The 25896-nt window shown below is 40.9% G+C and overlaps 1 protein-coding gene and 1 long non-coding RNA gene across 4 annotated transcripts; one reads left to right on the top strand and one right to left on the bottom strand.

Annotated features, from left to right (window-relative positions):
• On the bottom strand, positions 1 to 25814 carry LOC137761255 (uncharacterized). Of its 3 annotated transcripts, XR_011073410.1 has the most exons (5): positions 25727 to 25814; positions 19150 to 19239; positions 16018 to 16260; positions 1080 to 1123; positions 1 to 423 (listed from the first exon to the last, which is right to left on the bottom strand). It is a non-coding gene; the product is annotated as an uncharacterized lncRNA (long non-coding RNA). The 3 variants fall into 3 exon arrangements; XR_011073411.1 differs by lacking the exons at positions 1 to 423; positions 1080 to 1123 and adding an exon at positions 2088 to 2150; XR_011073409.1 differs by lacking the exons at positions 1 to 423; positions 1080 to 1123 and having other exon boundaries at positions 15892 to 16260.
• Positions 22448 to 23632, top strand: LOC137761254 (heterogeneous nuclear ribonucleoprotein A1-like). Its single transcript, XM_068538165.1, has one exon. The coding sequence runs from the start codon at positions 22489 to 22491 to the stop codon at positions 23293 to 23295; it is 807 nt and encodes a 268-aa protein (XP_068394266.1). The 5' UTR covers positions 22448 to 22488; the 3' UTR covers positions 23296 to 23632.
• Positions 25815 to 25896: the final 82 nt, after the last annotated feature.

The following is a 25896-nucleotide window of genomic DNA, read 5'->3' as shown; positions in this document are numbered from 1 at the left end:
ATTTATTAGAGGGAAGGGTCACTGCCAGAACAGTGGGCCGACTTCCTAGTAGTCTGGGAGACCACTTCCAGTTTGGGCTCAGCTTCCTAGTTGAGCCCGAACATGTGGTACTGATCGGTTTTTATAGCCAGAAAACGAAGGAATGGTCTGAGGTGAAAATTTCGTTTACTGATTGGTCGAGGCACATATACCTTCTTTCTATAGGGTGGGAGTGGGACAGCCCAGATGCCTTTCCTTATTTGGGACAGGTCCTGTTGCCCAGGTGGGCGTCGCCCAGGTGGGCTCAGGAATTTCGTAACCATGCAAGCTGGTAGGGAGGGCGATTAAGAGTCCGGCAGGGGTGTAACGCTGACACTTTTTCAGGCAGGATCGTCCTTTGTCCTTGAAGCACCATTGTCCTTGGAGCACACAGAAATTTTATGACTTGTTAAGTAAAAAAAGAAAGTTATTTGGGAGATTGGGACTGACATATATACACTAATATGTATAAAATAGATACCTAATAAGAACCTGCTGTATAGCACAGGGAACTCTACCCCACTTCGTTGTACAGTAGAAACTAACACAACATTGTAAAACAACTATACCCCAATTAAAAAAAAAACGTTATGGAAAGTGTTACAGAATGTCACCATTTTGTAAAATGAAATAACATTTTATTTTGTGCAGTTGTCCCAAATATTCTGCTGTGTTTGGGTCCACTGCTACCACATATATGCAGCATCATGATAGAAACAGGGGGACCCACCTAGCCCACTGGTCCCCTTCCACTGCTGCAGTCTCTGCCCAGCCGGTTCGTTTTTTTAAGCCTAATTTATTTATTTTTTATTTTATTTTTTTTATTATTATTTTTTGGCCGTGCCGCGTGACCTGAAGGATCTTAGTTCCCCAACCAGAGACGGAACCCATGCCCCCTGCAGTGCAAGCGCAGAATCTTAACCACTAGACCTCCAGGGAAGTCGTTTCCCCCAACCCCGCCCCGCCCCGCTGGTTCTTTTTAAGGCCCCTCCCTTTGTGATTTAGCTCTAATGATTCCCCAGGGAGGAATCTCTGCAGGTTTACCATCACTACCTACTCACCTCCTTCTCCACAAAAGCATCCTCTGAAGATTGGCATTCCATGCCTGAGAGTAAAGAATACTGGTGAGCTGATGAGAAGAGCTGCTTTACACTTTTAGGTTTTATACGCATTTTGGGCTAATGAGAATTAATGTAATCTAAATTCACAAATCCATCTAAATTTGTGACAGAGGCACTACACTGTCACAAATTACTATTTAACCAGTAATTATCTTGTCTATAAAATGACAGAGAAAATGCACTGAAATGGGAATGCCATTGCCATGTTGTATTCTGTTAATGATAGTGAAAGCTGGTTCAACCCTCTGGAAAATCATCCAACAAGAGCCTTTAATATGGAGTACCCTTTAACCCAGTAATTCTGGGAATCTATCCTAAGAAAATAATTTAGAACACATAAAACCTTTATGCACGGGCTTCCCTGGTGGCGCAGCGGTTGAGAATCTGCCTGCCAATGCAGGGGACACGGGTTCGAGCCCTGGTCTGGGAAGATCCCACATGCCGCGGAGCGACTAAGCCCGTGAGCCACAACTACTGAGCCTGCGCATCTGGAGCCTGTGCTCCGCAACAAGAGAGGCCGCGACGGTGAGAGGCCTGCGCACCGCGATGAAGAGTGGCCCCCACCTGCCGCAACTGGAGAAAAGCCCTCGCACAGAAACGAAGACGCAACACAGCCAAAAATTAAAAAAAAACAAAAAAAACAAAAAAAAACCTCTACACAAAATGTTTATTATAGCATTATTTATGCTAGTGAAAAACTAGAAAAAAACTGGAAACAATAATAATCGTTTAAGAGGTAAGTAAATTATGATACACTCAAAGGTTGGAATAGTTACTTAAGATTGTAATCACCGGTCTCCAAAGGTGGTGGCCAATATGCATGATTTCTTTTTTCTTTCTACATAAATATTTACCTATTCTATAAGAAGTGAGAATAGTTTTGAATTTGGAAAAAATAATCTTTATTATCTAAAAAAGATAGAGTTCAGATTAAATAATCTCTAAGGTTGGGTTCTTTGGAAGCAGATGTTGAGATGGAGTTTGGTATAAGATGTTTTAGGGGTATCAGCACTGTAAAGAAAGGGAGAGGAAGAAGGATTAAGCAGAGGAAGACATTAAACTGTAGTAAAGACCTGAGACAATCTTAGCCACCTCAGTAGGAAGTTAAGAGCAAGCAATGCCCACAAGAGTGTCCCACATTGGGTCAAAATGGCCTGACCTTTATTCTCTCAACCCTCTCAATCACCAAATGCAGGCTGCATGCAGAAGGGCATGACCTCTCTGTTGATCACACTCCCTGCAGGTGGGCAGTAAGGCTTTCCTGGAAGAGAGATCTAGGTGCTGTATTTCCATTTATACTATATCCCTCCTAGGTCCAAGTTACTATGCTCCATTTTTATATGCTTATTTATTGAACAAACATATTAAAAACAATAATGCAATCTTACATAGCACTTTTATAATGCTTTCACATATGGCATGCTTCCCTAATTTACAGTACTGAACCAAGAAGACTCTGAGGGATGTTTTTTAAAAGCACCCCCTCACAGCTTTTTCAGGACAATTGCTTTCACCGTACTTCAATAAGACCATTTCATCTACTGTTAGTGCTTCCTCTTCTAAACACATCTCTCTCTCCCTACCAGGAACCCTTCTGCTTTTCCCTGTTGGATAGCTATTGCTCTAATACTGGCAAAAGTCCCTTCACTCATTGTGACATACTACCCCAACCTCTTCTTCAGGTACCTTCCTCTCTTTTTCCTACAACCTAACTGTCACCAGCTAAAGTTAGAAAATGACCAATACATTATGCACACATGCTCTAATGACTAATGACAGAGCACTGTTCTTCCACATACACTCACATTTCAAACATGATCACCAGATATCACACCAAAAGCACACACAACAAAAGAAAAAAATTAGACTTCAAAATTTATAACTTTTGTGTATCAAAGGACACTATCAACAAAGTGAAAAAGATAACCTACAGAATGAGAGGAAATATTTGCAAAGCATATACCTGATAAGGGACTGATATGCAGAATATATAAAGAACTCCTACAAGTCAACAACAAAAAACAAACAACTCAGTTCAAAAATGAGCTTTTTGTTTTTGTTAGTTTAGTTTTTATTGTTTGTTTTCCTTTTAAGGTTCGTTTGTTTGGTTGCTCTCTTCTTTTTTGTTTTCTTTTTTTTGTGTATGTGTGTTTCTTTGTGTGTTTTTGTCTGTTTGGCTTTGCTTTTACCACATGTCTTGGGGGTTTGTTTGTTCATTTTCTTTCTTTCTTCTTTTTTTTCTTTTCTTCCATGCTGTGTGGCTTACAGGGTCTTGGTGCTCTGGCCATGGGTCAGGCCTCAGCCTCTGAGGTGGGAGAGCTGAGTCCAGGACATTGGACTGCCAGAGAACTCCTAGCGCCAGGGAATACTAATCAGCAAGAGCTCTCCCAGAGTTCTCCATCTCAACACCAAGACCCGGCTCCACCCAATGGCCAGCAGGCTCCAGTGCTGGATGCCTCATGCCAAACAACTAGCAAGACAGGAACACAACCCCATCCATCAGCAGATAGCCTGCCTAAAGTCATACTAACCTCACAGACACCCCAAAAAACACCACCTGATGTAGCCCTACCCATCAGAGGGACAAGATCCAGCTCCACCCACCAGAACTCAGGCACCAGTGCCCCCTACTAGGAAGCCTACACAAGCCACTGGAACAACCTCACCCAGTGGGGTCAGTCACCAGAAGTAAGAGGAACTGAGACCCTGCAGCCTGCAGAAAGGAAACCTCAAACACAATAAGTTAAACAAAATGAGAAGACAGAGAAATATGCTACAGATGAAGGAGCAAGGTAAAAACCCACAAGAGAAAACAAATGAAGAGGAAATAGGCAATCTACCTGAAGAAGAATTCAGAGTAATGATAGTAAAGATGATCCAAAATCTCAGAAACAAGCAGCCTCATAGCACAGGGAGATCAGCGTGGTGCTTTGTGACCACCTAGAGGGGTGGGATAGGGAGGGTGGGAGGGAGACGCAGAGGGAGGAGATATGGGGATATATGTATATGTATAGCTGATTCACTTTGTTATAAAGCAGAAACTAACACACCATCGTAAAGCAATTATACTCCAATAAAGATGTTAAAACAAACAAACACACAAACAAAATCTCGGAAACAGAATGGAGAAAATACAAGAAACATTTAACAAAGACCTAGAAGAACTAAAGAAGAAACAAGCAGTGATGAACGACACAATAACTGAAATTAAAAATACTCTAGAAGGAATCAATAGCAGAATAACTGAGGCAGAAGAAGGGATAAGTGAACTGGAAGATAGAATGGGGGAAATAACTGCCACAGAGCAGAATAAAGAAAAAAGAATGAAAAGAATTGAGGACAGTCTCAGAGACCTCTGGGACAACATTAAATGTACCAACATTCAAATTACAGGGGTCCCAGAAAAAGAAGGGGAAGAGAAAGGGTCTGAAAAAATATTTGAAGAGATTATAGTTGAAAACTTCCCTCACATGGGAAAGAAAATAGTCAATCAAGTCCAAGAAATGCAGAGAGTCCCATACAGGGTAAACCCAAGATGAAACACGCCGAGACACATATTATTCAAACTATCAAAAATTAAATACAAAGAAAAAGCAGCAAGGGAAAATCAACAAATAACTTACAAGGGAATCCCCATAAGGTTATCAGCTGATTTTTCAGCAGGAACTCTGCAGGCCAGAAGGGAGTGGCAGGATATATTTAAAATAATGAAAGGGAAAGAGCTACAACCAAGATTACTCTTCCCAGCAAGCATCTCATTCAGATTCAATGGAGAAATCAAAAACTTTACAGACAAGCAAAAGCTAAGAGAATTCAGCACCACCAAACCAGCTCTACAACAAATGCTAAAGGAACTTCTCTTAGTGGGAAACACAAGAGAAGGAAAAGACCTACAAAAACAAACCCAACACAATTAAGAAAATGGTAATAGGAACAGACATATCGATAATTACCTTAAATGTGAATGGATTAAATGCTCCAACCAAAAGACACAGACCGGCTGAATGGATACAAAAACAAGACCCATATATATGCTGTTTACAAGAGACCCACTTCAGACCTAAGGACATGTACAAAGTGAGGGGATGGAAAAAGATATTCCATGCAAATGGAAATCAAAAGAAAGCTGGAGTAGCAATATTCATATAAGATAAAATAGACTTTAAAATAAAGACTGTTACAAGTGACAAGGAAGGACACTACATAATGATCAAGGGATCAATCCAAGAAGAAGATATAACAATTATAAATATATATGCACCCAACATAGGAATACCTCAATACATAAGGCAAATACTAACAGCCATAAAAGGGGAAATCGACAGTAACACAATAGTGAGGGACTTTTACACCTCACTCACACCAATGGACAGATCATCCAGACAGAAAATTAATAAGGAAACAGAAGCTTTAAATGACACAATAGACCAGATGGATTTAATTGATATTTATAGGACATTCCATCTGAAGCAGCAGAATACTTTCCTTCCAAGTGCACATGGAACATTCTCCTGGATAGATCACATATTGGGTCACAAATCAAGCCTTGGTAAATTTAAGAAAACTGAAATCATATCAAGCATCTTTCCCAATCACAATGTTATGAGATTAGAAATCAATTATAGGAAAAAAACTGTAAAAAAAAAAACACATGGAGGCTAAACAATACGCTACTGAATAACCAAGAGATCACTGAAGAAATCAAAGAGGAAATCAAAAAATACCTAGAGACAAAAGGCAACGAAAACAGGACGTTCCAAAACCTATGGGATGCAGCAAAAGCAGTTTTAAGAAGGAAGTTTATAGCAATTCAATCTCACCTCAAGAAACAAGAAAAATCTCAAATAAACAATCTAACCTTACACCTAAAGGAACTAGAGAAAGAAGAAGAACAACAAAAAAACCCCCAAAGTTAGCAGAAGGAAAGAAATCATAAAGATCAGAGCAGAAATAAATGAAATAGAAACAAACAAACAAAAAAAAACAATAGCAAAGATCAATAAAACTAAAAGCTGGTCCTTTGAGAAGAGAAACAAAATTGATAAACCTTTAGTCAAACCCATCAAGAAAAAGAGGGAGAGGACTCAAATCAGTAAAATTAGAAATGAAAAATGAGAAGTTACAACGGACACTGCAGAAATACAAAGATCATAAGAGACTACTACAAGCAACTCTATGCCAATAAAATGGACAACCTGGAAGAAATGGACAAATTCTTAGAAAGGTATAACTTCCAAGACTGAACCAGGAAGAAATAGAAAATATGAACAGACCAATCACAAGTAATGAAATTGAAACTGTGATTAAAACTCTTCCAACAAACAAAAGTCCAGGACCAGATGGCTTCACAGGTGAAGTCTATCAAACATTTAGAGAAGAGCTGACACCCATCCTTCTCAAACTCTTCCAAAAATTGCCGAGGAAGGCACACTCCCAAACTCATTTTATGAGGCCACCATCACCCTGATACCAAAACCAGACAAAGATACTACAAAAAAAGAAAATTACAGACCAATATCACTGATGAATATAGATGCAAAAATCCTCAACAAAATACTAGCAAACAGAATCCAACAACACATTAAAAGGATCATACACCATGATCAAGTGGGATTTATCCCAGGGATGCAAGGATTCTTCAATATATGCAAATCAATCAATGTGATACACCATATTAACAAATTGAAGAATAAAAACCATATGATCATCTCAAAGGATGCAGAAAAAGCTTTTGACAAAATTCAACACCCATTTATGATAAAAACTCTCCAGAAAGTGGGCATAGAGGGAAGGAATCTACCTCAACATAATAAAGACCATATATGACAAACCCACAGCAAACATCGTTTTCAATGGTGAAAAACTGAAAGCATTTCCTCTAAGATCAGGAACAAGACAAGGATGTCCACTCTCACCACTATTATTCAACATAGTTTTGGAAGTCCTAGCCACGGCAATCAGAGAAGAAAAAGAAATAAAAGGAATACAAATTGGAAAAGAAGAAGTAAAACTGTCACTGTTTGCAGATGACATGATACTATACATAGAGAATCCTAAAAATGCCACCAGAAAACTACTAGAGCTAATCAATGAATTTGGTAAAGTTGCAGGATACAAAATTAATGCACAGAAATCTCTTCCATTCCTATACACTGATGATGAAAAATCTGAAAGAGAAATTAAGGAAACACTCCCATCTACCACTGCAACAAAAAGAATAAAATACCTAGGAATAAACCTACATAGGGAGAAAAAAGACCTGTATGCAGAAAACTATAAGACACTGGTGAAAGAAATTAAAGATGATACCAACAGATGGAGAGATATACCATGTTCTTGGATTGGCAGAATCAATATTGTGAAAATGACTATACTACCCAAAGCAATCTACAGATTCAATGCAATCCCTATCAAATTACCAATGTTATTTTTTACGGAACTACAACAAAAAATCTTAAAATTTGTATGGAGACACAAAAGACTCCGAATAGACAAAGCAGTCTTGAGGGAAAAAAACGGAACTGGAGGAATCAGACTCCCTGACTTCAGACTATACTACAAAGCTACAGTAATCAAGACAATATGGTACTGGCACAAAAACAGAAACATAGACCAAAGGAACAAGATAGAAAGCCCAGAGATAAACCCACACACTTATGGTCAACTAATCTATGACAAAGGAGGCAAGGATATACAATGGAGAAAAGACAGTCTCTTCAATAAGTGGTGCTGGGAAAACTGGACAGCTACATGTAAAAGAATGAAATTAGAACACTCCTTAACACCATACACAATAATAAACTCAAAATGGATTCGAGACCTAAATGTAAGACTGGACACTATAAAACTCTTAGAGGAAAACATAGCAAGAACACTCTTTGACATAAATCACAGCAAGATCTTTTTTGATAAACTTCCTAGAGTAATGGAAATAAAAATAAAAATAAGCAAATGGGACCTAACGAAACTTAAAAGCTTTTGCACAGCAAAGGAAACCACAAGCAAGACGAAAAGACAACCCTCAGAATGGGAGAAAATATTTGCAAACGAATCAACGGACAAAGGATTAATCTCCAAAATATATAAACAGCACATGCAGCTCAATATTAAAGAAACAAACAACCCAATCCAAAAATGGGCAGAAGACCTAAATAGACATTTCTCCAAAGAAGACATACAGATGGCCAAGAAGCACATGAAAAGCTGCTCAACATCACTAATCATTAGAGAAATGCAAATCAAAACTACAATGAGGTATCACCTCACACCAGTTAGAATGGGCATCATCAGAAAATCTACAAACAACAAATGCTGGAGAGGGTGTGGAGAAAAGGGAACCCTCTTGCACTGTTGGTGGGAATGTAAACTGATACAGCCACTACGGAGAACAGTATGGAGGTTCCTTAAAAAACGAAAAATAGAATTACCATATGATCCAGCAATCCCACTACTGGGCATATACCCAGAGAAAACCATAATTCAAAAAGACACACGCTGGGCTTCCCTGGTGGCGCAGTGGTTGAGAATCTACCTGCCGATGCAGGGGACACGGGTTTGAGCCGTGGTCTGGGAAGATCCCACATGCCACGGAGCAACTGGGCCCGTGAGCCACAACTACTGAGCCTGCGCGACTGGAGCCTGTGCTCTGCAACAAGAGAGGCTGTGATAGTGAGAGGCCCGTGCACTGCGATGAAGAGTGGCCCCCGCTTGCCACAACTAGAGAAAGCCCTCGCACAGAAATGAAGACCCAACACAGCCAATAAATAAATAAATAAATAAATAAATAAATAAATAAATAAATAATTCCTATTTGAATTTCTCCCTCCTCTATTTGAATAATAATTCTCTATTAAAAAAAAAAAAAAGACACACATACCCCAATGTTCATTGCAGCACTATTTACAATAGCCAGGTCATGGAAGCAACCTAAATGCCCATCGACAGACGAATGGATAAAGAAGATGTGGCACATATATACAATGGAATATTACTCAGCCATAGAAAGGAACGAAATTGGGTTATTTGTTGAGACGTGGATGGATCTAGAGACTGTCATACAGAGTGAAGTAAGTCAGAAAGAGAAAAACAAATATCGTATATTAATGCATGTATGTGGAACCTAGAAAAATGGTACAGATGAACCGGTTTGCAGGGCAGAAGTTGAGACACAGATGTAGAGAACAAATGTATGGACACCAAGGGGGGAAAGCCGTGGGGGGGTGGGGATTGTGGTGTGATGAATTGGGCGATAGGGATTGACATGTATACACTGATGTGTATAAAATTGATGACTAATAAGAACCTGCTGTATAAAAAAATAAAATTTAAAAATTTTAAAAAAGAGAAAAACAAATATCGTATATTAACACGTATGTGGAATCTAGAAAAATGGTACAGATGAACCTGTTTGCAAGGCAGAAATAGAGACACAGACATAGAGAACAAATGTATTGATACCAAAGGAGGGAAAAGTGGGGTGGGATGAATTGGGAGATTGGGATTGACGTATATACAGTAATATGGATAAAATAGATAGCTAATGAGAACCTGCTGTATAGCACAGGGAACTCTACTTAGTGCTCTGTGGTGACCTAAATGGGAAGGAAATCCAAAAAAGAGGGGATATATGTATACATACGGCTGATTCACTTTGCTGTACAGTAGAAACTAACAACATTGCAAAACAACTGTACCTCAATAAAAGTTAAAAACAAAAAAAAACCCAAAATGAGCTTTTTGACTTAAATACAAATTTCTCCAAAGAAGATATACAAATGGCCAAAAAGCATATGAAAAGATAATCGCTATCATTGGGGAAATACAAACCCAAACCACAGTGAGATTCTGCTTCACCTCATTAGGATGGCTATTATAAAAAAACAAAAAGAAAACAGAAAATAAATGTTGACAAGGATTTGGAGGAATTGGTACTCTTCTGCATTCCTGGTGGGAATGTAAAATTGTGCAGCTGCTATGGGAAATATTATGGTGATTTCTCAAAATATTAAACACAGTATTACCATATGATTTAGCAATTCACTTCTGGATGTCTACCCAAAAGGACTGAAAGAAGGGATTCGAAAAGATATTTGCACACCCATGTTCATAGCAGTATTGTTCACAATAGCCCCCAAAATGGAAATAACACAAATGTCTATCAACGGATGAAGTGGTAATATACATACAGTGGAATATTATTCAACCTTAAAAAGGAAGGAAATTCTGATATGTGCTACAACATGGATTAACCTTGAAGACATTATGCTAGGAGAAATAAGTCAGATGCTAAAGACCACATATTGTATGACTTCATTTATATGAAATGTCCAGAAATGGCAAATTCATAAAGACAGAAAGTAGGTAAGTGGTTGCCAGGGGCTGGCGGAGGGGGAATTGAGACGGACTGCTCAGGAGTGTGAGGTTTCTTTTGAGGGTGATGAATATGCTCTGGAATTACAAGGTGGTGATGGTTGCACAACCTTGTGAACATACTAGAAATCACTGAATTGTATACTTTAAAAGCATGAACTTCATGATATGTAAATTATAGCTCAATTTTTAAAAAAATTCAAGTAGTTCCAACTTCATGAAGACTTCCCTGAGCCTCCTGGTTAGTTAACTACTCCCTCCTACGCACAACCTTTAGATCACACCTTTATTGTAGACTTACGTAACTTTTTGTAATATACCATCTCCCCTGCTGACTATGAGCGCTTCTAGACAGGACTATGTCTTGTCTGTGCCTGTATCCTCAACTGGCCACAGTGCTTAAAACTCAGGACGGTAGATAGAGGTTGAATTGGAAAGATTATCGACTTTACCGTACACAGCAATATCGAGCAATCCATTTCTTGGATATAATAAATATTATGTACATACTGTGTGTAAGACTTTAGTGATATAAAAACAAAGATGCATAGTGTCTACCTTAGAGGAACTTACAAATTTTTGGTGGAAATAATTATACTTAAGGAACTACAATACAAGGCAGAAAATAAGTACCATGTGAATGGCATAATGATCCACACCTAAGAGTTTGGCAAAGTAGAAAATTACTACCTTGGGGCTGATGAGGAAGATTTTGTGGAGGTAGAGGCATGAAAGTGACCTTTAGGGATGTAACAAAATTTTAAAATAAAAGCTTCAGCTGAGGCACATTCCAGAGCTATGTGTTGGACCAAAACATAGATGGTAAAAAGGGGAGAAGGGAGAGGCAGGTAACTCTCAAACGGTCACGCACATTGACGGCATAAAGGGATGCTGATAGGAAACTTTTTGTAATGGATTTCTTTGGAAAGAACAACTGTGTATGAAGAATTCTACCCTCCTCACTAAGGGTGAATGAGGAGGAGAAGGGATATCCGCTCCTTACCTCAAACCAAAGGACAGGACTTTGAGGGAACCATCTGCGGAGCTTAATGTGTGTCTCCTACAGTTTGAGGGACACAGGTCTGCTGACTGGCTCACACTGGAGAAATCAAAATCTTGAGGGCTGAGGTGTGGGGAGGTAGCTACACTCCCAGAGTCTGTCTGGGTGAATGGTGTTTCCTATGGACCAAATGAGATCCCTGAGGGAAAGGGAATTGGCATGGTTATGCTTAGCCCCTGGTCAAAATGGCCTCCTGCGGGGGTGAAAGCTGGAAATGAACTGCTGCTGGGCACGTAGATGCTGCAGAAGTGGGGAAAGGGAAGGTCTCTGAGGAACCCATGAAAGTCCCTCAAGAGGGAAATTGGCTTCAAACATCTGCAAGGTCCAGCGAGCACCAGCTAGACCACTTCCACAGCACCAATCAACCAGGAATTCTATGAATCCACGAAGTCCCCTCCCCAGGCTCCAGCCCCTAAAGGGCCAAAAACAAGTTTGTAAGATGGGAGAAGAGAAGAAGGAGCATGAGAGGAGGAAAGAGAGAAGCCAAGAGCCCTTCTCTCCCTGATCTTCAAATTTCAGACTTCTAGCCTGCAGCCAGCTGAAGCTGGAGGAGAGGAGACACTTCAACTGTAAGTTGAAGTTACAACAATTCTCATCTCGGACTCCCATTTAAATGCCTGGTTGACATTTTGTGCCTTAAAATGTGACAGTACTGTTATTACCTCTGAGGGACAACCTTTGTCTTTTCTAAATGTAAGAGAGAAATAGCCCCTTGGTGCAGACTTAAAAAGATAGTAGGAGACAAAAATGAATTTGCTTTAAGATTCCATTCTACCAGTTGTGCTCGTTCCACGTAATCTTTACAGGTAAAAATTGAAGAAGGGGCCTCCAGCAAAGGAATAGAGGTGACTGGATCCAAGCTCTACTTGGAAAAGGAAACATAGATAAACATATCCATCCCTGGGATGGGGATACAGGAGGGCAGCTGGGACTGTAGACAAGGGGCTGACAGGAAGGGCCTCCAGCGCCAAGCTAAACAGTCATTTAAATACTGGATGAAATTTCAGGAGGTTTTGGTACTTATTTCACATATTAAGTGCGCAAGATCGGTAAAACTAAGTATTTAATACATTTCAAATATAAAAACTCATAAGCATAAATGCAAATATACTGAAATATATTAAACATATCATTTTAATATAAAAATAAAATATTGCTTAAAGGAAATTCTACATAAAATAGTTTAATTAGGGTTTAAAATGAAGTAAAATTACAATTGTTTTTAAAGTGATATTAGTCTATCAACGATATCATCATGGAGCTGTGAAAAACTTTCCAGTTGCTAAAAAATTCTGAATGTACGCTGGTTAAGGGAATGATAAGGAGATAGTTATAAGATGTTCTTAAATATCAGTATTTTCTCTAGTCCCTTATCTTCAAACAACCCTATCTCTTGGTTAATAAGTTTGAGGAGATTTTTTTTGGGGGGGGGCAATATTTTCTTTCTTTGCAGGGACAATATTTGTTTGTAACAAGCTGTTTTTGTTTGTTTGCTTCAAAGAAAGTATTTCTCACTTGTCTTCATCTTCCTGTCTCATCTTACATAAATGGAGATTCTAATGTGGACACCATATTAATACCAATAGTGTTCTGCTCCTATTCCATTTGTTGGAAATCTTTGTAATAGATAAGAACTATTCTTGCATTAGAAGCTTTGCTTTGGTGGTTGTTACTTTCTTCTTTTGCTTAAGGATTATGGAAGTATAGAAGATGGCTTTCTAAACAAGCGCACTTATATCTGATTCAAGATTTTAATGAAGCATGGTATGTATCAAGACATAAATGATTCAGATTTTTTAAACTCCAAAATAACTGTATCACACCAACAGAAATGCCAGTATTCCAGGACTTTAAAACAGCATGGAAGGCCAGAGTGGTGGACCATTAAACATTGATACTGTAAATCATTCTTCCGTGGGCAATGTGGAGCCAATAGAGACATTTAAACAAGGAAACGACAAAGATGTATAGACACAGACGTGACCGGTAAGAGTTGTAGAGAGTATTAAGCCCACCTCCTTCTGACAAAAGGTCAGCAACTTCAGCTTGAGTCACTGACAATCACATAGGAAGTTGATTAATGAGGGGAAAAAGGCTGGGAGAGAGGCATGCAAACATCTGTTGTTTCCCCCTCATCATCCAGTCACCCTTTTCTGGTAAAAACAGTTCCAAGTCTCCTTTGAAGAACTACCTATACCCCTTTAGCTCATGTGGGTGGGTGTGAACCCCTTGAACTCCAGAGATGGTTGGAAATGATTTCTTATAACTTAAAAAACACGTCTCATCTTGCGAATGACCGAGGCCCAGGATTTGTTTATATGGGGGGAAATCTTTGTTTCTAGATATACTGAGTGGTAAAGAGATAGAACTACTATAGCCATCGTGTGACCCAGGGAGGAGCTAGGAGTCACCAGATAAAGTTTCACGGAAAAGGCAAAAGAGTGAGAGATGGAGCTGGAGGCTTCAAAAGAACCAGAAACCATTATTATCTGAGCTTCTACCCAGCTAAGCCTTCTGAAGTTTTCAATTACACGGGCTAATTAATTCCTTTTCTTTTTTCATATTAAGCCAGCTTGAGTCAGTTTTCTGCCATTTGCAACAAAGTTCTAAATGATATTCAGGAAAAAAAAAGCCATCAATCAGGACTGAGGTGATGGTAGGAAGAAAGACTTACCGGTGAGAAGTCATGAAGGAAAAACAGTTTCAATCTCCCATGCTACCATGTTACATGGTATCATCCATGCAAAATGTCACGCAAATTACTACCCCTTCCCCAATGAGTTTAGCAGTATAATATCTGTGGCTCATAGTGTCAGACAGACATGGGTCCACATTCAGACTACCTAGACTCTGCCCTTAAGATCTGTGCATCCTTGGACAAGTTACTTAACTTCTGTTCTCTAACCTCAGTTTCTTTCTCTATGAAATGGTGATAGGACCTTCCACTTAAGTTACTAGGAGGATTAAATAACACACTGCATGAGAAAGATTTAGCATAATGCTAGGTATAATGTTATTGATAGTTTCTCTTTTCCAAGCTTGCTGGAGGTTATCACTGGGGAAAAATTTTGTTGGAAGTGAAACTACCAATGTTACCTGCCTCCATGTTTATCTTTACCTCCTTTCCCATCTTAATGGAAAGAGGTGACCCTTAATGAAAGAGGATTTCAGGCTCTCTCTGCCTAAGACTGATCTTAGTTGGAGAGGTGACACATCTCCTGTCCAAGACTCATCCTTCCTCCTTTCTTCTTTATCACAACTCCCATTTCCTTAGAGATTTTGCCCCATCAATGATACTTCTTTGTGTTAATTGTCCCCGCCCCACCCTGCAGCTGGCAATTTTCTCCCGTTTTGTAAAAAACTCTCCCAGAATAAAATAATCCCCTCCTATCAGTAGTTCTCAAAGTGTGATCTGAAGAACTCCTATATCAGAATCACCTGGGGACCAGCTAAGCCTCTGGTTACCTCGCCATCACCCTCTCTCCCGTGTATGCTGCGGATATTTCACTTTCCCATGTTCCTCCAATCTTCAAGAAGTACCAAACCTAACCCCCCACCCCACTGATTTTTGCAGAAGAAAAGAAACTATCCCCCCTAAAACCCCTCTAATTCCCACACTATAAATGTAACCCCTCTAATTCCCACCCTATAAATGTAACTCCACTTATGCCTATTCTTTCTTCTTTCCCACCTGTCAGCATTGCCAATATGTACCTTCTCCTTCTGAGGCTAATGACTTTTGCATTTATTTCTCATCTTTTCCTACCCTCTTAAGCACTTCACTCGATCATCCTGTCTCTTGTATTTTCAGCCTCTCCTTATCTATAGCCTTCTTTCTATCAACATTTAAACATACATAGAAACTTCTCCCATCTTCAAAAGACAGTTCTCCCTTAACTTCCTGAATCAAACACCTCCCGATACTGTACTTGTTCACCTCCTCTTCTCAGCTAAACTTCTTGAAGATGTCTACACTTACTTCCCACTCACTACCCACTTCTATTTAATTTTCACCCCACTATTTCACTGAAACCGCTCTCACTTTAGCGACCAAAGAATATTTTGTCAAATCCAGGAGACACTTGCTCTGTCCATCACTTGACCTCTCAGTTCCATTTGACACTGCTGTCCATTCCCTTCTTCTTCGAACCTTTCTTCTCTTGGCTTCCTTGATACCTAAGTCTTTTCTATCTCTGCCACTCCTTATCATTCTCCTTCTCAGGCCTCTCTTTCTCTGCCCTTCCCTTAAATGGTGGTGTTCCCTACATTACTGAGCAAGGGCTCGCTGCCTGATGCGCATAGAAGCCAGTACTATGGCACTGATTTTTGAGAAAAGAAAGAACTTTATCACGAGGTCGACTGACAAAGAGACAGGAGGCAAGGTTCTCAAACCCGTCTCCTCAACCCAGAGTCTGGGGTGAAATTTAAGGGGTTAGTGGAATTTCAAACCTGGATGGTGATTGGTTAGTCTTGAATTAGTCCATATGAGCTACTCATGCTGCTGGAAGCCAGCTTTTCCTTATTGAAGGACTTCTCACTTTGTAAAGGGCTCTGGTGGCAAGATTTCTATTCTTTGAGTTCTGTAGACTGAAGATTCTTGGTTCCAAGGTCATCCTGGAGACACAGGTTCCTGTCTTGAACATGCACAGTGCTAACTCTGTAAAATGACTCCAGCTTTGATTAATCAACAACCTGTTTTAAGGAAGTAAAACAGTTTAAGCCGGTGCTCTTTCAGTTTGATTAATCAACAACCTATTTAAAGAGACAAAAACAGTTGAAGCTGGTTGATGTTTTACGTGCTATTTCAATTCCCCCCTTTTTCTTTGTACATTCTTCAGTCTTGAGGCAAATAGGGCAATGACCATTCTAGCTGTTCCTGCTGATTGGGGGTGTGATTTTTATAACAGGAAGGAAATTGTTTTACATCTAATTATAAATATTTGCAAATTCTAGCTTGACCTCTTGTCTTGAGCAATCATCATGTGAGTGGGGGAGGCCTTTTTAAATATACATGATAGATAATAAGTACAAAATCTGATGAGTGAAAGGATTAACCCTAAGATACAAAGAAGTATGACGCCTAACTTTAACAGTCCTTCAGAAACAGACTTTACTCCTTTGGGAATCCATGCAAACATGTTATAGTATCTAATTCTTCCACAATATGAGCTATTCATGCTGCATGATCATTTTCAAAACTGTAATAATACTTTGTCTTAAGGAAGGGTCTCCCATATAACATTTCATAAGGGCTCATTTGGAGCTTGCTTCTAGGGGCTACTTTTACCCTAAGCAGGGCAACTGGTAAGACCTTATCCCAAGTTAAGTTGGTTTCTTGACATATTTTGGTGATTGTCTTTTTTAAGGTAGGATTCATCTTTTCAGTCTTTCCCGTAGACTGAGGTCTCCATGAAGCACGTAACTTTCACTGTATTCCGAGGGTCTGAGACACCCCTTGAGTTATCTTGGCTATGAAATCTCCTCCATTGCCAATTTGAATAGAAAGAGGCAACCCAAAAGGAGGGATGATTTCTTTTAGTAGGCCTTTGTTACCTCGGAAGCTTTCTCTGTTCAGCATAGAAATGCTTCGACCCATCCTGTGAAGGTGTCCACAAATATGAGCAAATGTCTATTATTTCCCATGGTTCTTGGCATAACAGTAAAGTCTACTTACCAATCATCTCCTGGTTTTGTCCCTCAGGCTTGCACCCCTTTTATTATCAGGCATGGCCTGGTTTTAGGATTGTTTCTGATGCAGATCAGGCAATTTTGTATTACTTTTTGGATGGTCCTTTGAATTTGTGAACCAATAATAAACCTTTGTAGCCAATGATAGGTTGCATCCCTCCCATAATGGGCTCCTAGATGTAGATGAGTAATAATTCTTTCCATTAAATGCTCAGGTGTAAGCACTAGTCCCTATTCATTATAAATCCAGCCTTATTTGGTTGTTTGGTACCGATTACCATCTAAGTCTTCCGAGAGTCATCGTGAAATCCCCATTAGTCTGCTCTCTCTAGATCCATTTCCATTTCTGACTGCCTGTTTTATAGCCCGATCAGCCAAATTATTTCCTTTAGCTATATAACTATCAGTCTTTTGGTGGCCCAGGCAATGTACTATGGCTACTTCTTTCAGCATTATAACAGAGTCTAATATGGCCAGTATCTCCTCTCCGTGTTTCTTTCCTTCCTGATATTAGACCTCTCTCTCCATGTGGCCCCATGGGCATGCACTACAGAGAAGGCATACTTAGAATCAGTATAAATGGTAACCTTGGGGACTTCCCTTGTGGTCCAGTGGTTAAGACTCCGTGCTTCCACTGCAGGGGGCATGGGTTCAATCCCTGGTCAGGGAACTAAGATCCCACATGCAACATGGCGTGGCCAAAAAAAAAAAAAAAAAGCAAAAACTCTATTAAAAATAAATAAATAAATGGTTACCTTTTCCTTAGCTCCAAGGTGCAGGGCTGTCACGAGGGCTATGAGCTCTGCCTTTTGGGCAGATGTACCTGGAGGAGGGCTTCTGCTTCTAGGACTTCCTGATGAGTTACTATTGCATACCCAGCCTTTCGAAGTCCCCAGTCCAAGAAGCTGCTCCCATCCACAAACATTTCCACATCTGGCTTTTCTAAAGGCTGATCAGTCAGGTCAGGTCTGCTAGAATAGACTTCTTCAATTTTTTTATGGTATGGAATGCCTTATGGCATTCCGGAGTGCAGCTTAATGGTCCACTGTCATTTCCTCTAAGAGCCTCATATAGGAGTTTGGCCGTGTGTCCAAAGTTAGGAATCCAAATATGACAAAACCCAGCCATTCCTAAGAATCCTTGCAATTGCCTTCTGGTGGTGGGTACAACCACCCTAGCTAATGCTTCCCTTCGATCCGGCAGTCAGTTTCTTTGTCTTTCTGATAACTCAAATCCTAGATATTTTACAGTTGGTTGAGAAATTTGCACTTCTCCCTTGGACTTTATATCCCTGGTCTGCCGAAAATTTTAAGTGAGGATTGTATTTTGGTCTGAAGCTTCCTTACTTTTACTAGCATCCACATATTGAAGTAACATTCCCTCATTTAATTGGAGGTCCCTTAAGTCCTTGGCTAAGGCTTCCCTGAAGATGGTGGGAGCATTCTTAAATCCTTGTGGGAGTGCCATCCAACAATATTGTTGTTTTATATTAGTCTCTGGATCATCCCATTCAAAGGCAAACAGTTCCTGGGACTCAGGACTTGGAGATATGCAATAAAAGGCATCTTTTACATCCAGAATTGTAAACCAGCAAAAGTCTCCAGATAAAGCTGTATAAGGATTTGGCACACTGAATGTATCCTCTACAATTTGGTTAATGGCTCCCAAATCCTGCACAAAACGATAATCTTTTGTCCCAGGTTTTCATACTGGCAGGATTGGAGTGTTATATGGGGAACAAGGTCAGATTAATTGGGATTTAAGACAGGTGGTTAGCAGAGGCTTTATACCTTCTTTCGCATGCCTCTTTAAAGGGCACTGCTTTAAATTTAGAGCCTTGGTGCCTGGACAGAGTTCTGCTACTATTGGGTCAGCCCAAACATATGCTCTTACCTTTTGTAGAATTTCTTCAGGGACTTCTGGTTGAGGCTCGTCTCCCAGGTGTAATAGTGCAGCTTGGAGGGTGCAGGCTTGCTTTTTCCGCTGAGAAAGTCATTTAATTTTGTTAGTAGACCTTGCCTCAACAAGGGAGTAGGGCATTCAGGCACATATGGAAAGCTGTGCTTTAAATATGCTTTTTTCCAATTATACAGATCAGAGATAGAAAAGGAGGAGGGCACATATACAGATCCCCTGGGTTGACCTTGGTCATTTAGACCTGTGGGAACTTGTCTCCATGGATATTGCCCTGCCTGAGGCACAGTACCCCCTGGGTCAAATTGAGTACCCTCGCGGGTATGGGGAGGGGAGACCCTGTTGACTCTCTGGTAAGGAAGGGTACAGGGCTGGGGCCAGACCTGGGGCTCTAGGAGGATTGCCGGTGGAAGCCTCGGCACCACTCAGAGGGGTTTCCCCCTTCATAAGGCGGGGGAATGGCGGGAGGCACCAAAGGAGGAGCCAAATGTAGTTAAGTCGAGATCATCACTGGGCTCTGACTCAGGGAAAACAGGTTTTTTCTGAGGGTCTTCCTCTGAACCATAACTTTACATATCTTCTGCAAATTCTTACTCTGATATAGAGACTCAGGTTTCGCTGCTGAACAAAATAACTTAGAAAAACCAGTCAAGGTCAAACGTCGTGAGCCCACTACTTGTACCTGCCTACTCCTGATCTGAAGAAAGTTGATAACCACAGTGCAAGGCAGAGCTGATGGTAGCACAGCCAAGGGTTCTCCATCTGGGAGTTCCTTCTCTCAAGAAAAACAAGCCCTTCGTGAAGTCTGAGTTTTGCAGCTGGCTGACCAGATTTCCTTCACTATATTGCTCAAAATAGTGTGTGTGTGTGTGTGTGTGAGATACACACACACACACACACACACTTAAAAGCAGTTCAATGCTAGCTCCTTGATAGTCTGGCTCATACAAAAGAGGGTTAAAATTCTCAATGAAGAAAAACTAAAATGTGTCTAATTGTAAAAGACTCCTCCCTTGCAAGAAACAGGGATAAAGCTGATTTTGTCCCATTTCTCCTCTCTTTTGCAAACTAAGTCTAATTGTAAAATAGTCTTACAATTAGAAGACCCATTCTTGGGCCATTTTCCCCTGACCCCAGCTGATACTGGGCCAGGCAGTGTTACAAAAGAAAATCATTTTCTTCTTTTTCATAACTCCAGTATACCATACACAGTAGGAAGTCAAATAGAACACCAAGAACATAATACATTAAAAATTACAGAATAAAAGCACATCGTTAAAAGAACCATATTGTTATCAGAAAGGACAGGTACAAACAGAACAAAGCACAAACTTACTGACAGAGATCTACACCCAGATGATTCTAGTTATTATCTGCATTAGAAACATTATCTCCATCTTCAAAATACTTCAATCTTCTCAGGCCATTCTCTAGATGTATTTAAGAGCTATTTTCACAAAAATGTTATCAAGTTTTGCTTGTGTTTTGGAAGATTTTTTGCTTTATTTTACAGTTGGATAAATGTAGGCCAAGTTTGACTATTGTATTTATTTAAACTGCAAGTAATTATATATTGTAAAATCACTGGTTTGTCCTGTTACTACCTTAACAATCTCAACCTTCCTAAAATATCTATTTGTCTAATAACGTTGCCCCACTTGTTTTGTTTCTCTTTAATCTGTCTTTCGTCAAATCACTCTAAAGACACAAAGCTTTGCTTTTTAATCCATGCTGACCTCCCATTTGGAAATTGATTTCCCCTAGCTCCCATTTCACTGATTTTACTCCTTATATTTCCTAATTACTTTTACTGTGCTTACTCTGTTCCTTAGACTGATTGATATGATCATGTTTTTCTTTCTTTTTTCCCCCCTTCCTGTTAAATTAGCAGGGGTACTGTTAACATTCCCCATTTTGGAAGTGTTTTTTCCTCAGGATAACCAGAGCAAAATGACAGGCAGCAGATTCAGCAAAGCTTTGCTGCAGTCATCCAATAGTTAACCCTATTGGCCAATTCCTCACAAATAAAACAGTCACCGACAAACACAGACAAGCAGAGAAATCCAAAGACTGCAGACTCTAACCCAGGGTTTTGGACTCTAATCCTCTGAGTACTTCAGCAGCTGTAACCTTTTCTATTGGCTCCCTTAGGGTGGGGCTTGAACCCACAAACCTGACTTGCCTCCGGAAATGTTGCCACCAGAGCCTTTTACAAAGTGAGAAGTCCTTCAATAAGAAAAACCTGGCTTCCAGCAGCATGAGTAGCTCATATGGACTAATTCAAGACTAGCCAATCAGCTTCCAGGTTTGAAATTTCTCTAACCCCTTAAACTTTGCCCCGACGACAGATCAAGGACACAAGTTTGAGAGCCTTGCCTCCCGCCTCCTTATCAGTCGACCTCAAGATAAAGCTCTTTTCTCAAAAGCCAGTGCCATAATATTGGCCTCTATGCGGGTTGCGCAGCGAGCCCTTGCTCCGTAACACTCAGAGTCCTGCCCTAGCCCCCTGTTTCTCTCCTACTCGACTCACTCACCCTGGGAATCTTAACCGCTCCTACTGTTTCAATTAATAAGTATGCGTGGAGGAGTTCCACCTATATATTCCTACGCCAAATTTATCCTGAGTTCCAGATCCATGAAATCTAGAGGGCATTTGTACTTACATGCCTCACAGGTAACCTCATGATGTACATATTCAAAATTAACTTGCTACTTTCTGCTCAACCTCCTTCCGGGTAAAAGGCATCCTCTGCAAGTTGCCCGACCTAGGAACTAAGAAGTCATCCTTGACGCCGTCCTCCCTCTCACTCTCTGTTGTTAACTCTCCCTCCTAAAGGTTTCACACCTGGAAGCCTGCAACAGCCTGACCTTTCTCCAGTTTTGCCCCCTTCCAATCCAGGGTGATATCCTGGAGGAAAAGATCACAGTTACACTAGCTATTAGGTTCTAAATATTTGCTGTGGTTAAGTTTAAAATTAAGCTCCAAGCTTCCTATCAGCCAAGGCAAAAATGAAGGAAAAGTAATCTTCATACGTTTTAATGTTTGTTCTAATGCTAACACTAAAACAAATTTCTCAAGAGGCGATTTATATAGGGAGCAATAAGCGATGTAATGAACAATGCCCTCAACAACATTCCTACGATATATTCTATAATTTCATTCCGCAAGTATTTATGGAGTACTTATGACTCAAGCACTGTGTTCACTACTGGAGATAAAACAGTGAATGTGAGATACGTTCGGTAGATTACTCCTTTCTGCCCGTGGACGCCGCCGAGTAAGCATCGTTGACGTCTCCCCCCACCTCCACTGCCGTCATGTCTAAGTCAGAGTCACCCAAAGAGCCCAAACAGCTGCGGAAGCTCTTCATCGGAGGTTTGAGCTTTGAAACAACCGATGAGAGTCTCAGGAGCCATTTTGAGCAGTGGGGAACGCTCACAGATTGTGTGGTAATGAGGGATCCAAACACCAAACGCTCCAGAGGCTTCGGGTTTGTCACATATGCCATTGCAGAGGAGGTGGATATGGCCATGAATGCAAGGCCACACAAGGTGGATGGAAGAGTTGTGGAACCAAAGAGGGCCGTCTCAAGAGAAGATTCTCGAAGACCTGGTGCCCACTTAACTGTGAAAAAGATTTTTGTTGGTGGCATTAAAGAAGACACTGAAGAACATCACCTAAGAGATTATTTTGAACAGTATGGGAAAATTGAAGTGATTGAAATCATGACTGATCGAGGCAGTGGCAAAAAGAGAGGCTTTGCTTTCGTAAGCTTTGATGACCATGACTCTGTAGACAAGATTGTCATTCAGAAATACCACACTGTGAATGGCCACAACTGTGAAGTAAGGAAAGCCCTACCAAAGCAAGAGATGCCTAGTGCCTCATCCAGCCAAAGAGGTCGAAGTGGTTCTGGAAACTTTGGTGGTGGTCGGGGAGGTGGCTTTGGTGGGAATGACAACTTTGGTCGTGGAGGAAACTTCAGTGGTCGAGGAAGCAATTTTGGAGGTGGTGGAAGCTACAATGATTTTGGCAGTTACAACAATCAATCTTCAAATTTTGGACCCATGAAAGGAGGAAACTTTGGAGGCAGAAGTTCTGGCCCTTATGGTGGTGGAGGCTAGTACTTTGCCAAACCACAAAATCAAGGTGGCTATGGTGGTTCCAGCAGCAGCAATAGCTATGGCAGTGGCAGAAGGTTTTGATTACTGCCAGGAAACAAAGCTTAGCAGGAGAGGAGAGCCAGAGAAGTGACAGGGAAGCTACAGGTTACAACAGATTTGTGAACTCAGCCAAGCACAGTGGTGGCAGGGCCTAGCTGCTACAAAGAAGACATGTTTTAGACAATACTCATGTGTATGGGCAAAAAAACTCGAGGACTGTATTTGTGACTAATTGTATAACAGGTTATTTTAGTTTCTGTTCTGTGGAAAGTGTAAAGCATTCCAACAAAGAGTTTTAATGTAGATTTATTTTTTTTTTTGCACCCATGCTGTTGATTGCTAAATGTAATAGTCTGATCATGATGCTGAATAAATGTGTCTTTTTTAAAAACAAAAAAAACAAAACAAAAACAGTGACTGTGGTTGTTCCTTATCTCATAATTCAAACCAAGTTTTGGCATAATATTAAAGCCAACCCTCTGAGGACAATTTGGTGGGAAGAGGGCTTATTTCCCAAGCCAAACCTGCCTGATGATAAAGCAAGGTCACAATATCAGTTGCTCAGTCCCCCATGACCTACCACCCGCCCCCCCCCGACCCTTGCCACTCTGCAGCCCCAGAGCATGATTTCAGGATTTCTAGCCTTTCTTTTAAACTGCAATTTACTAACACTACCAGCACCACCGTACATAACACACCAAATATTTACAGGGCTTCCCAAGTGTTGTCTCACATGTGCTGACAAACAGTGCCACATGGAATCTGTCATTTTCCAACCTCACTTGCTCTGGCTTCCTGCAGAGATCTGTTGCAAAGCCAGCCACAGCACTACCCCTCACCTCAACTACACACGGCACCCTGGCAGCACAGGCTTATCCAGGTCAAAGGTGCTGCTCATGATGCCTGACAGGTCTGTGCTGAGGCTGCCAGGGTAAGGGTGTGGACTAGGGTGGCCTGTCCATTATGCAGAAGGGAATGGCGTCCAGATGCCAACATTACATTGCCTTGAAGCTGCTCTGATGTGCTAGCACAACCAGGACTGCTGAAGCTGCTCAAACACCAGGGCCCTTCTGCACTAAAGTTATACCATGTTTTCACTCAACTGCTGAGAACAGCTTTCCCCACTGAGGTTACATTTCGTTACACAGGTTCCGAAGCTGAGTTGTCTGGTGCTCCTGATACCTTACTTCAGCTAGAAAAACAGCTTTCAGTTTTTAATAGTATCAGGACACACAGTAAGACTCTGAGAAGTGAGTCCATGGGCTAGGCCAGGGGGAAAACTGTGACAATGTGCAGTGTTCCAAACTGACCCTTCCCGACAGCAGGACATTCAGACTTTTCTAGCTTGGTGAACTAGTTTAGACTCAGGTCAGGAGCCATACTCCATAAGCATGTTGCCCTCACATCTAGCCCAGTTTGATTCAATGATAGAATTTAGAATGATAAAAGAATTGGTTGGATGGTGTTAAAAAGAAAACCACAGGCCCAAAGTGGCATCACTAGTGCTAAAGCCCATGATACCAAACCTAGATTTATTATCTAGGTTTAGTACCCATGTCTAATTGCAGTTTCTGCCTCCCCCAGAAATGTAATGTTAATGGACCAGTATGGAATTTTCTGGTTAAGCACCAGTAAGGTAACCTGTCACGTGGTCCCTCTCCATCAACCCCCATTCCCACCCCCAGAAGAGGCAATCTGCATGATAAAACCCTTGCGGGCCCCCTTCCCAGAAGGGGAACCCTTCTTTTCTTTTGTTAGTACCTTCTTGCCCCACCCTCCTTCTGCCTATTAAAAGCCTTCCATTTTGTACAACCACTCCCAGCATTCTTCTAGTTGCTAGACGGGATGCTGCCCAATTCATGAATAGTTGAATAAAGCCAATTAGATCTTCAAACTGACTGTTGAATTTGGTTTTTTTAATGTCAACATATTCCGACTCTCCTCACAACTTGACCTTTGCCTTGAGATGGACACAGATGGTTTCACTGTGCTCTGTTGCAAAGATCTGGAATAGTGGTTTGGGGCCGCTGTACATTCATGAGAAACCAGACCAGCAGGTGGTTGAGGCTTAGCTAAGGTGCTTAGTCACTGGGACATCTGCACGCAGAGCCTGGATTTTTCCACAGGAAATATTCTGGATGTAAATAAACACATCAATGAGCTTGAAGTTCTATACGTTTGCAACGATTTAAGCCTCTTTAAACATAGAAGGGAAATAGCAAATGAAAATTAAACATAAAGCGCCTAGTGCCGCCCTTCGCAAACGGTACGTGGCTCTTAATTCAGGAACCCCAACTTCCAGGACTTCAAGGAAGTCTTCTACACTCAGTAGACCCAAAATAAATCGGCTTCACTACCCAATTCTATCTACCCCTGTCTTCATGTCTCTTACCCAATCAGCTTGGCAAACTAGCGGATTCACTCCTACACACGCTGGCCGCCAGTTCTCGTGACTTCCAACCTGCCGGCCCGAGGGGCTAGGCCCACTGCCGGGGGCGGGGTAATACCTCCCGGGGAGGGGCCCGCTGCGCTCAGCCTTGTGGGAGTTGTAGTTCTCGCAAC

Source organism: Eschrichtius robustus, chromosome 3 (assembly GCF_028021215.1).
Source record: "Eschrichtius robustus isolate mEscRob2 chromosome 3, mEscRob2.pri, whole genome shotgun sequence".
Taxonomy (NCBI): domain Eukaryota; kingdom Metazoa; phylum Chordata; class Mammalia; order Artiodactyla; family Eschrichtiidae; genus Eschrichtius; species Eschrichtius robustus.
This window is presented reverse-complemented; position numbering and strand designations above follow the sequence as displayed.

Coding starts and splice junctions, on each gene's coding strand:
- LOC137761254 (XM_068538165.1), top strand. CDS start 22,489: ATGTCTAAGTCAGAGTCACCCAAAGAGCCCAAACAGCTGCGGAAGCTC.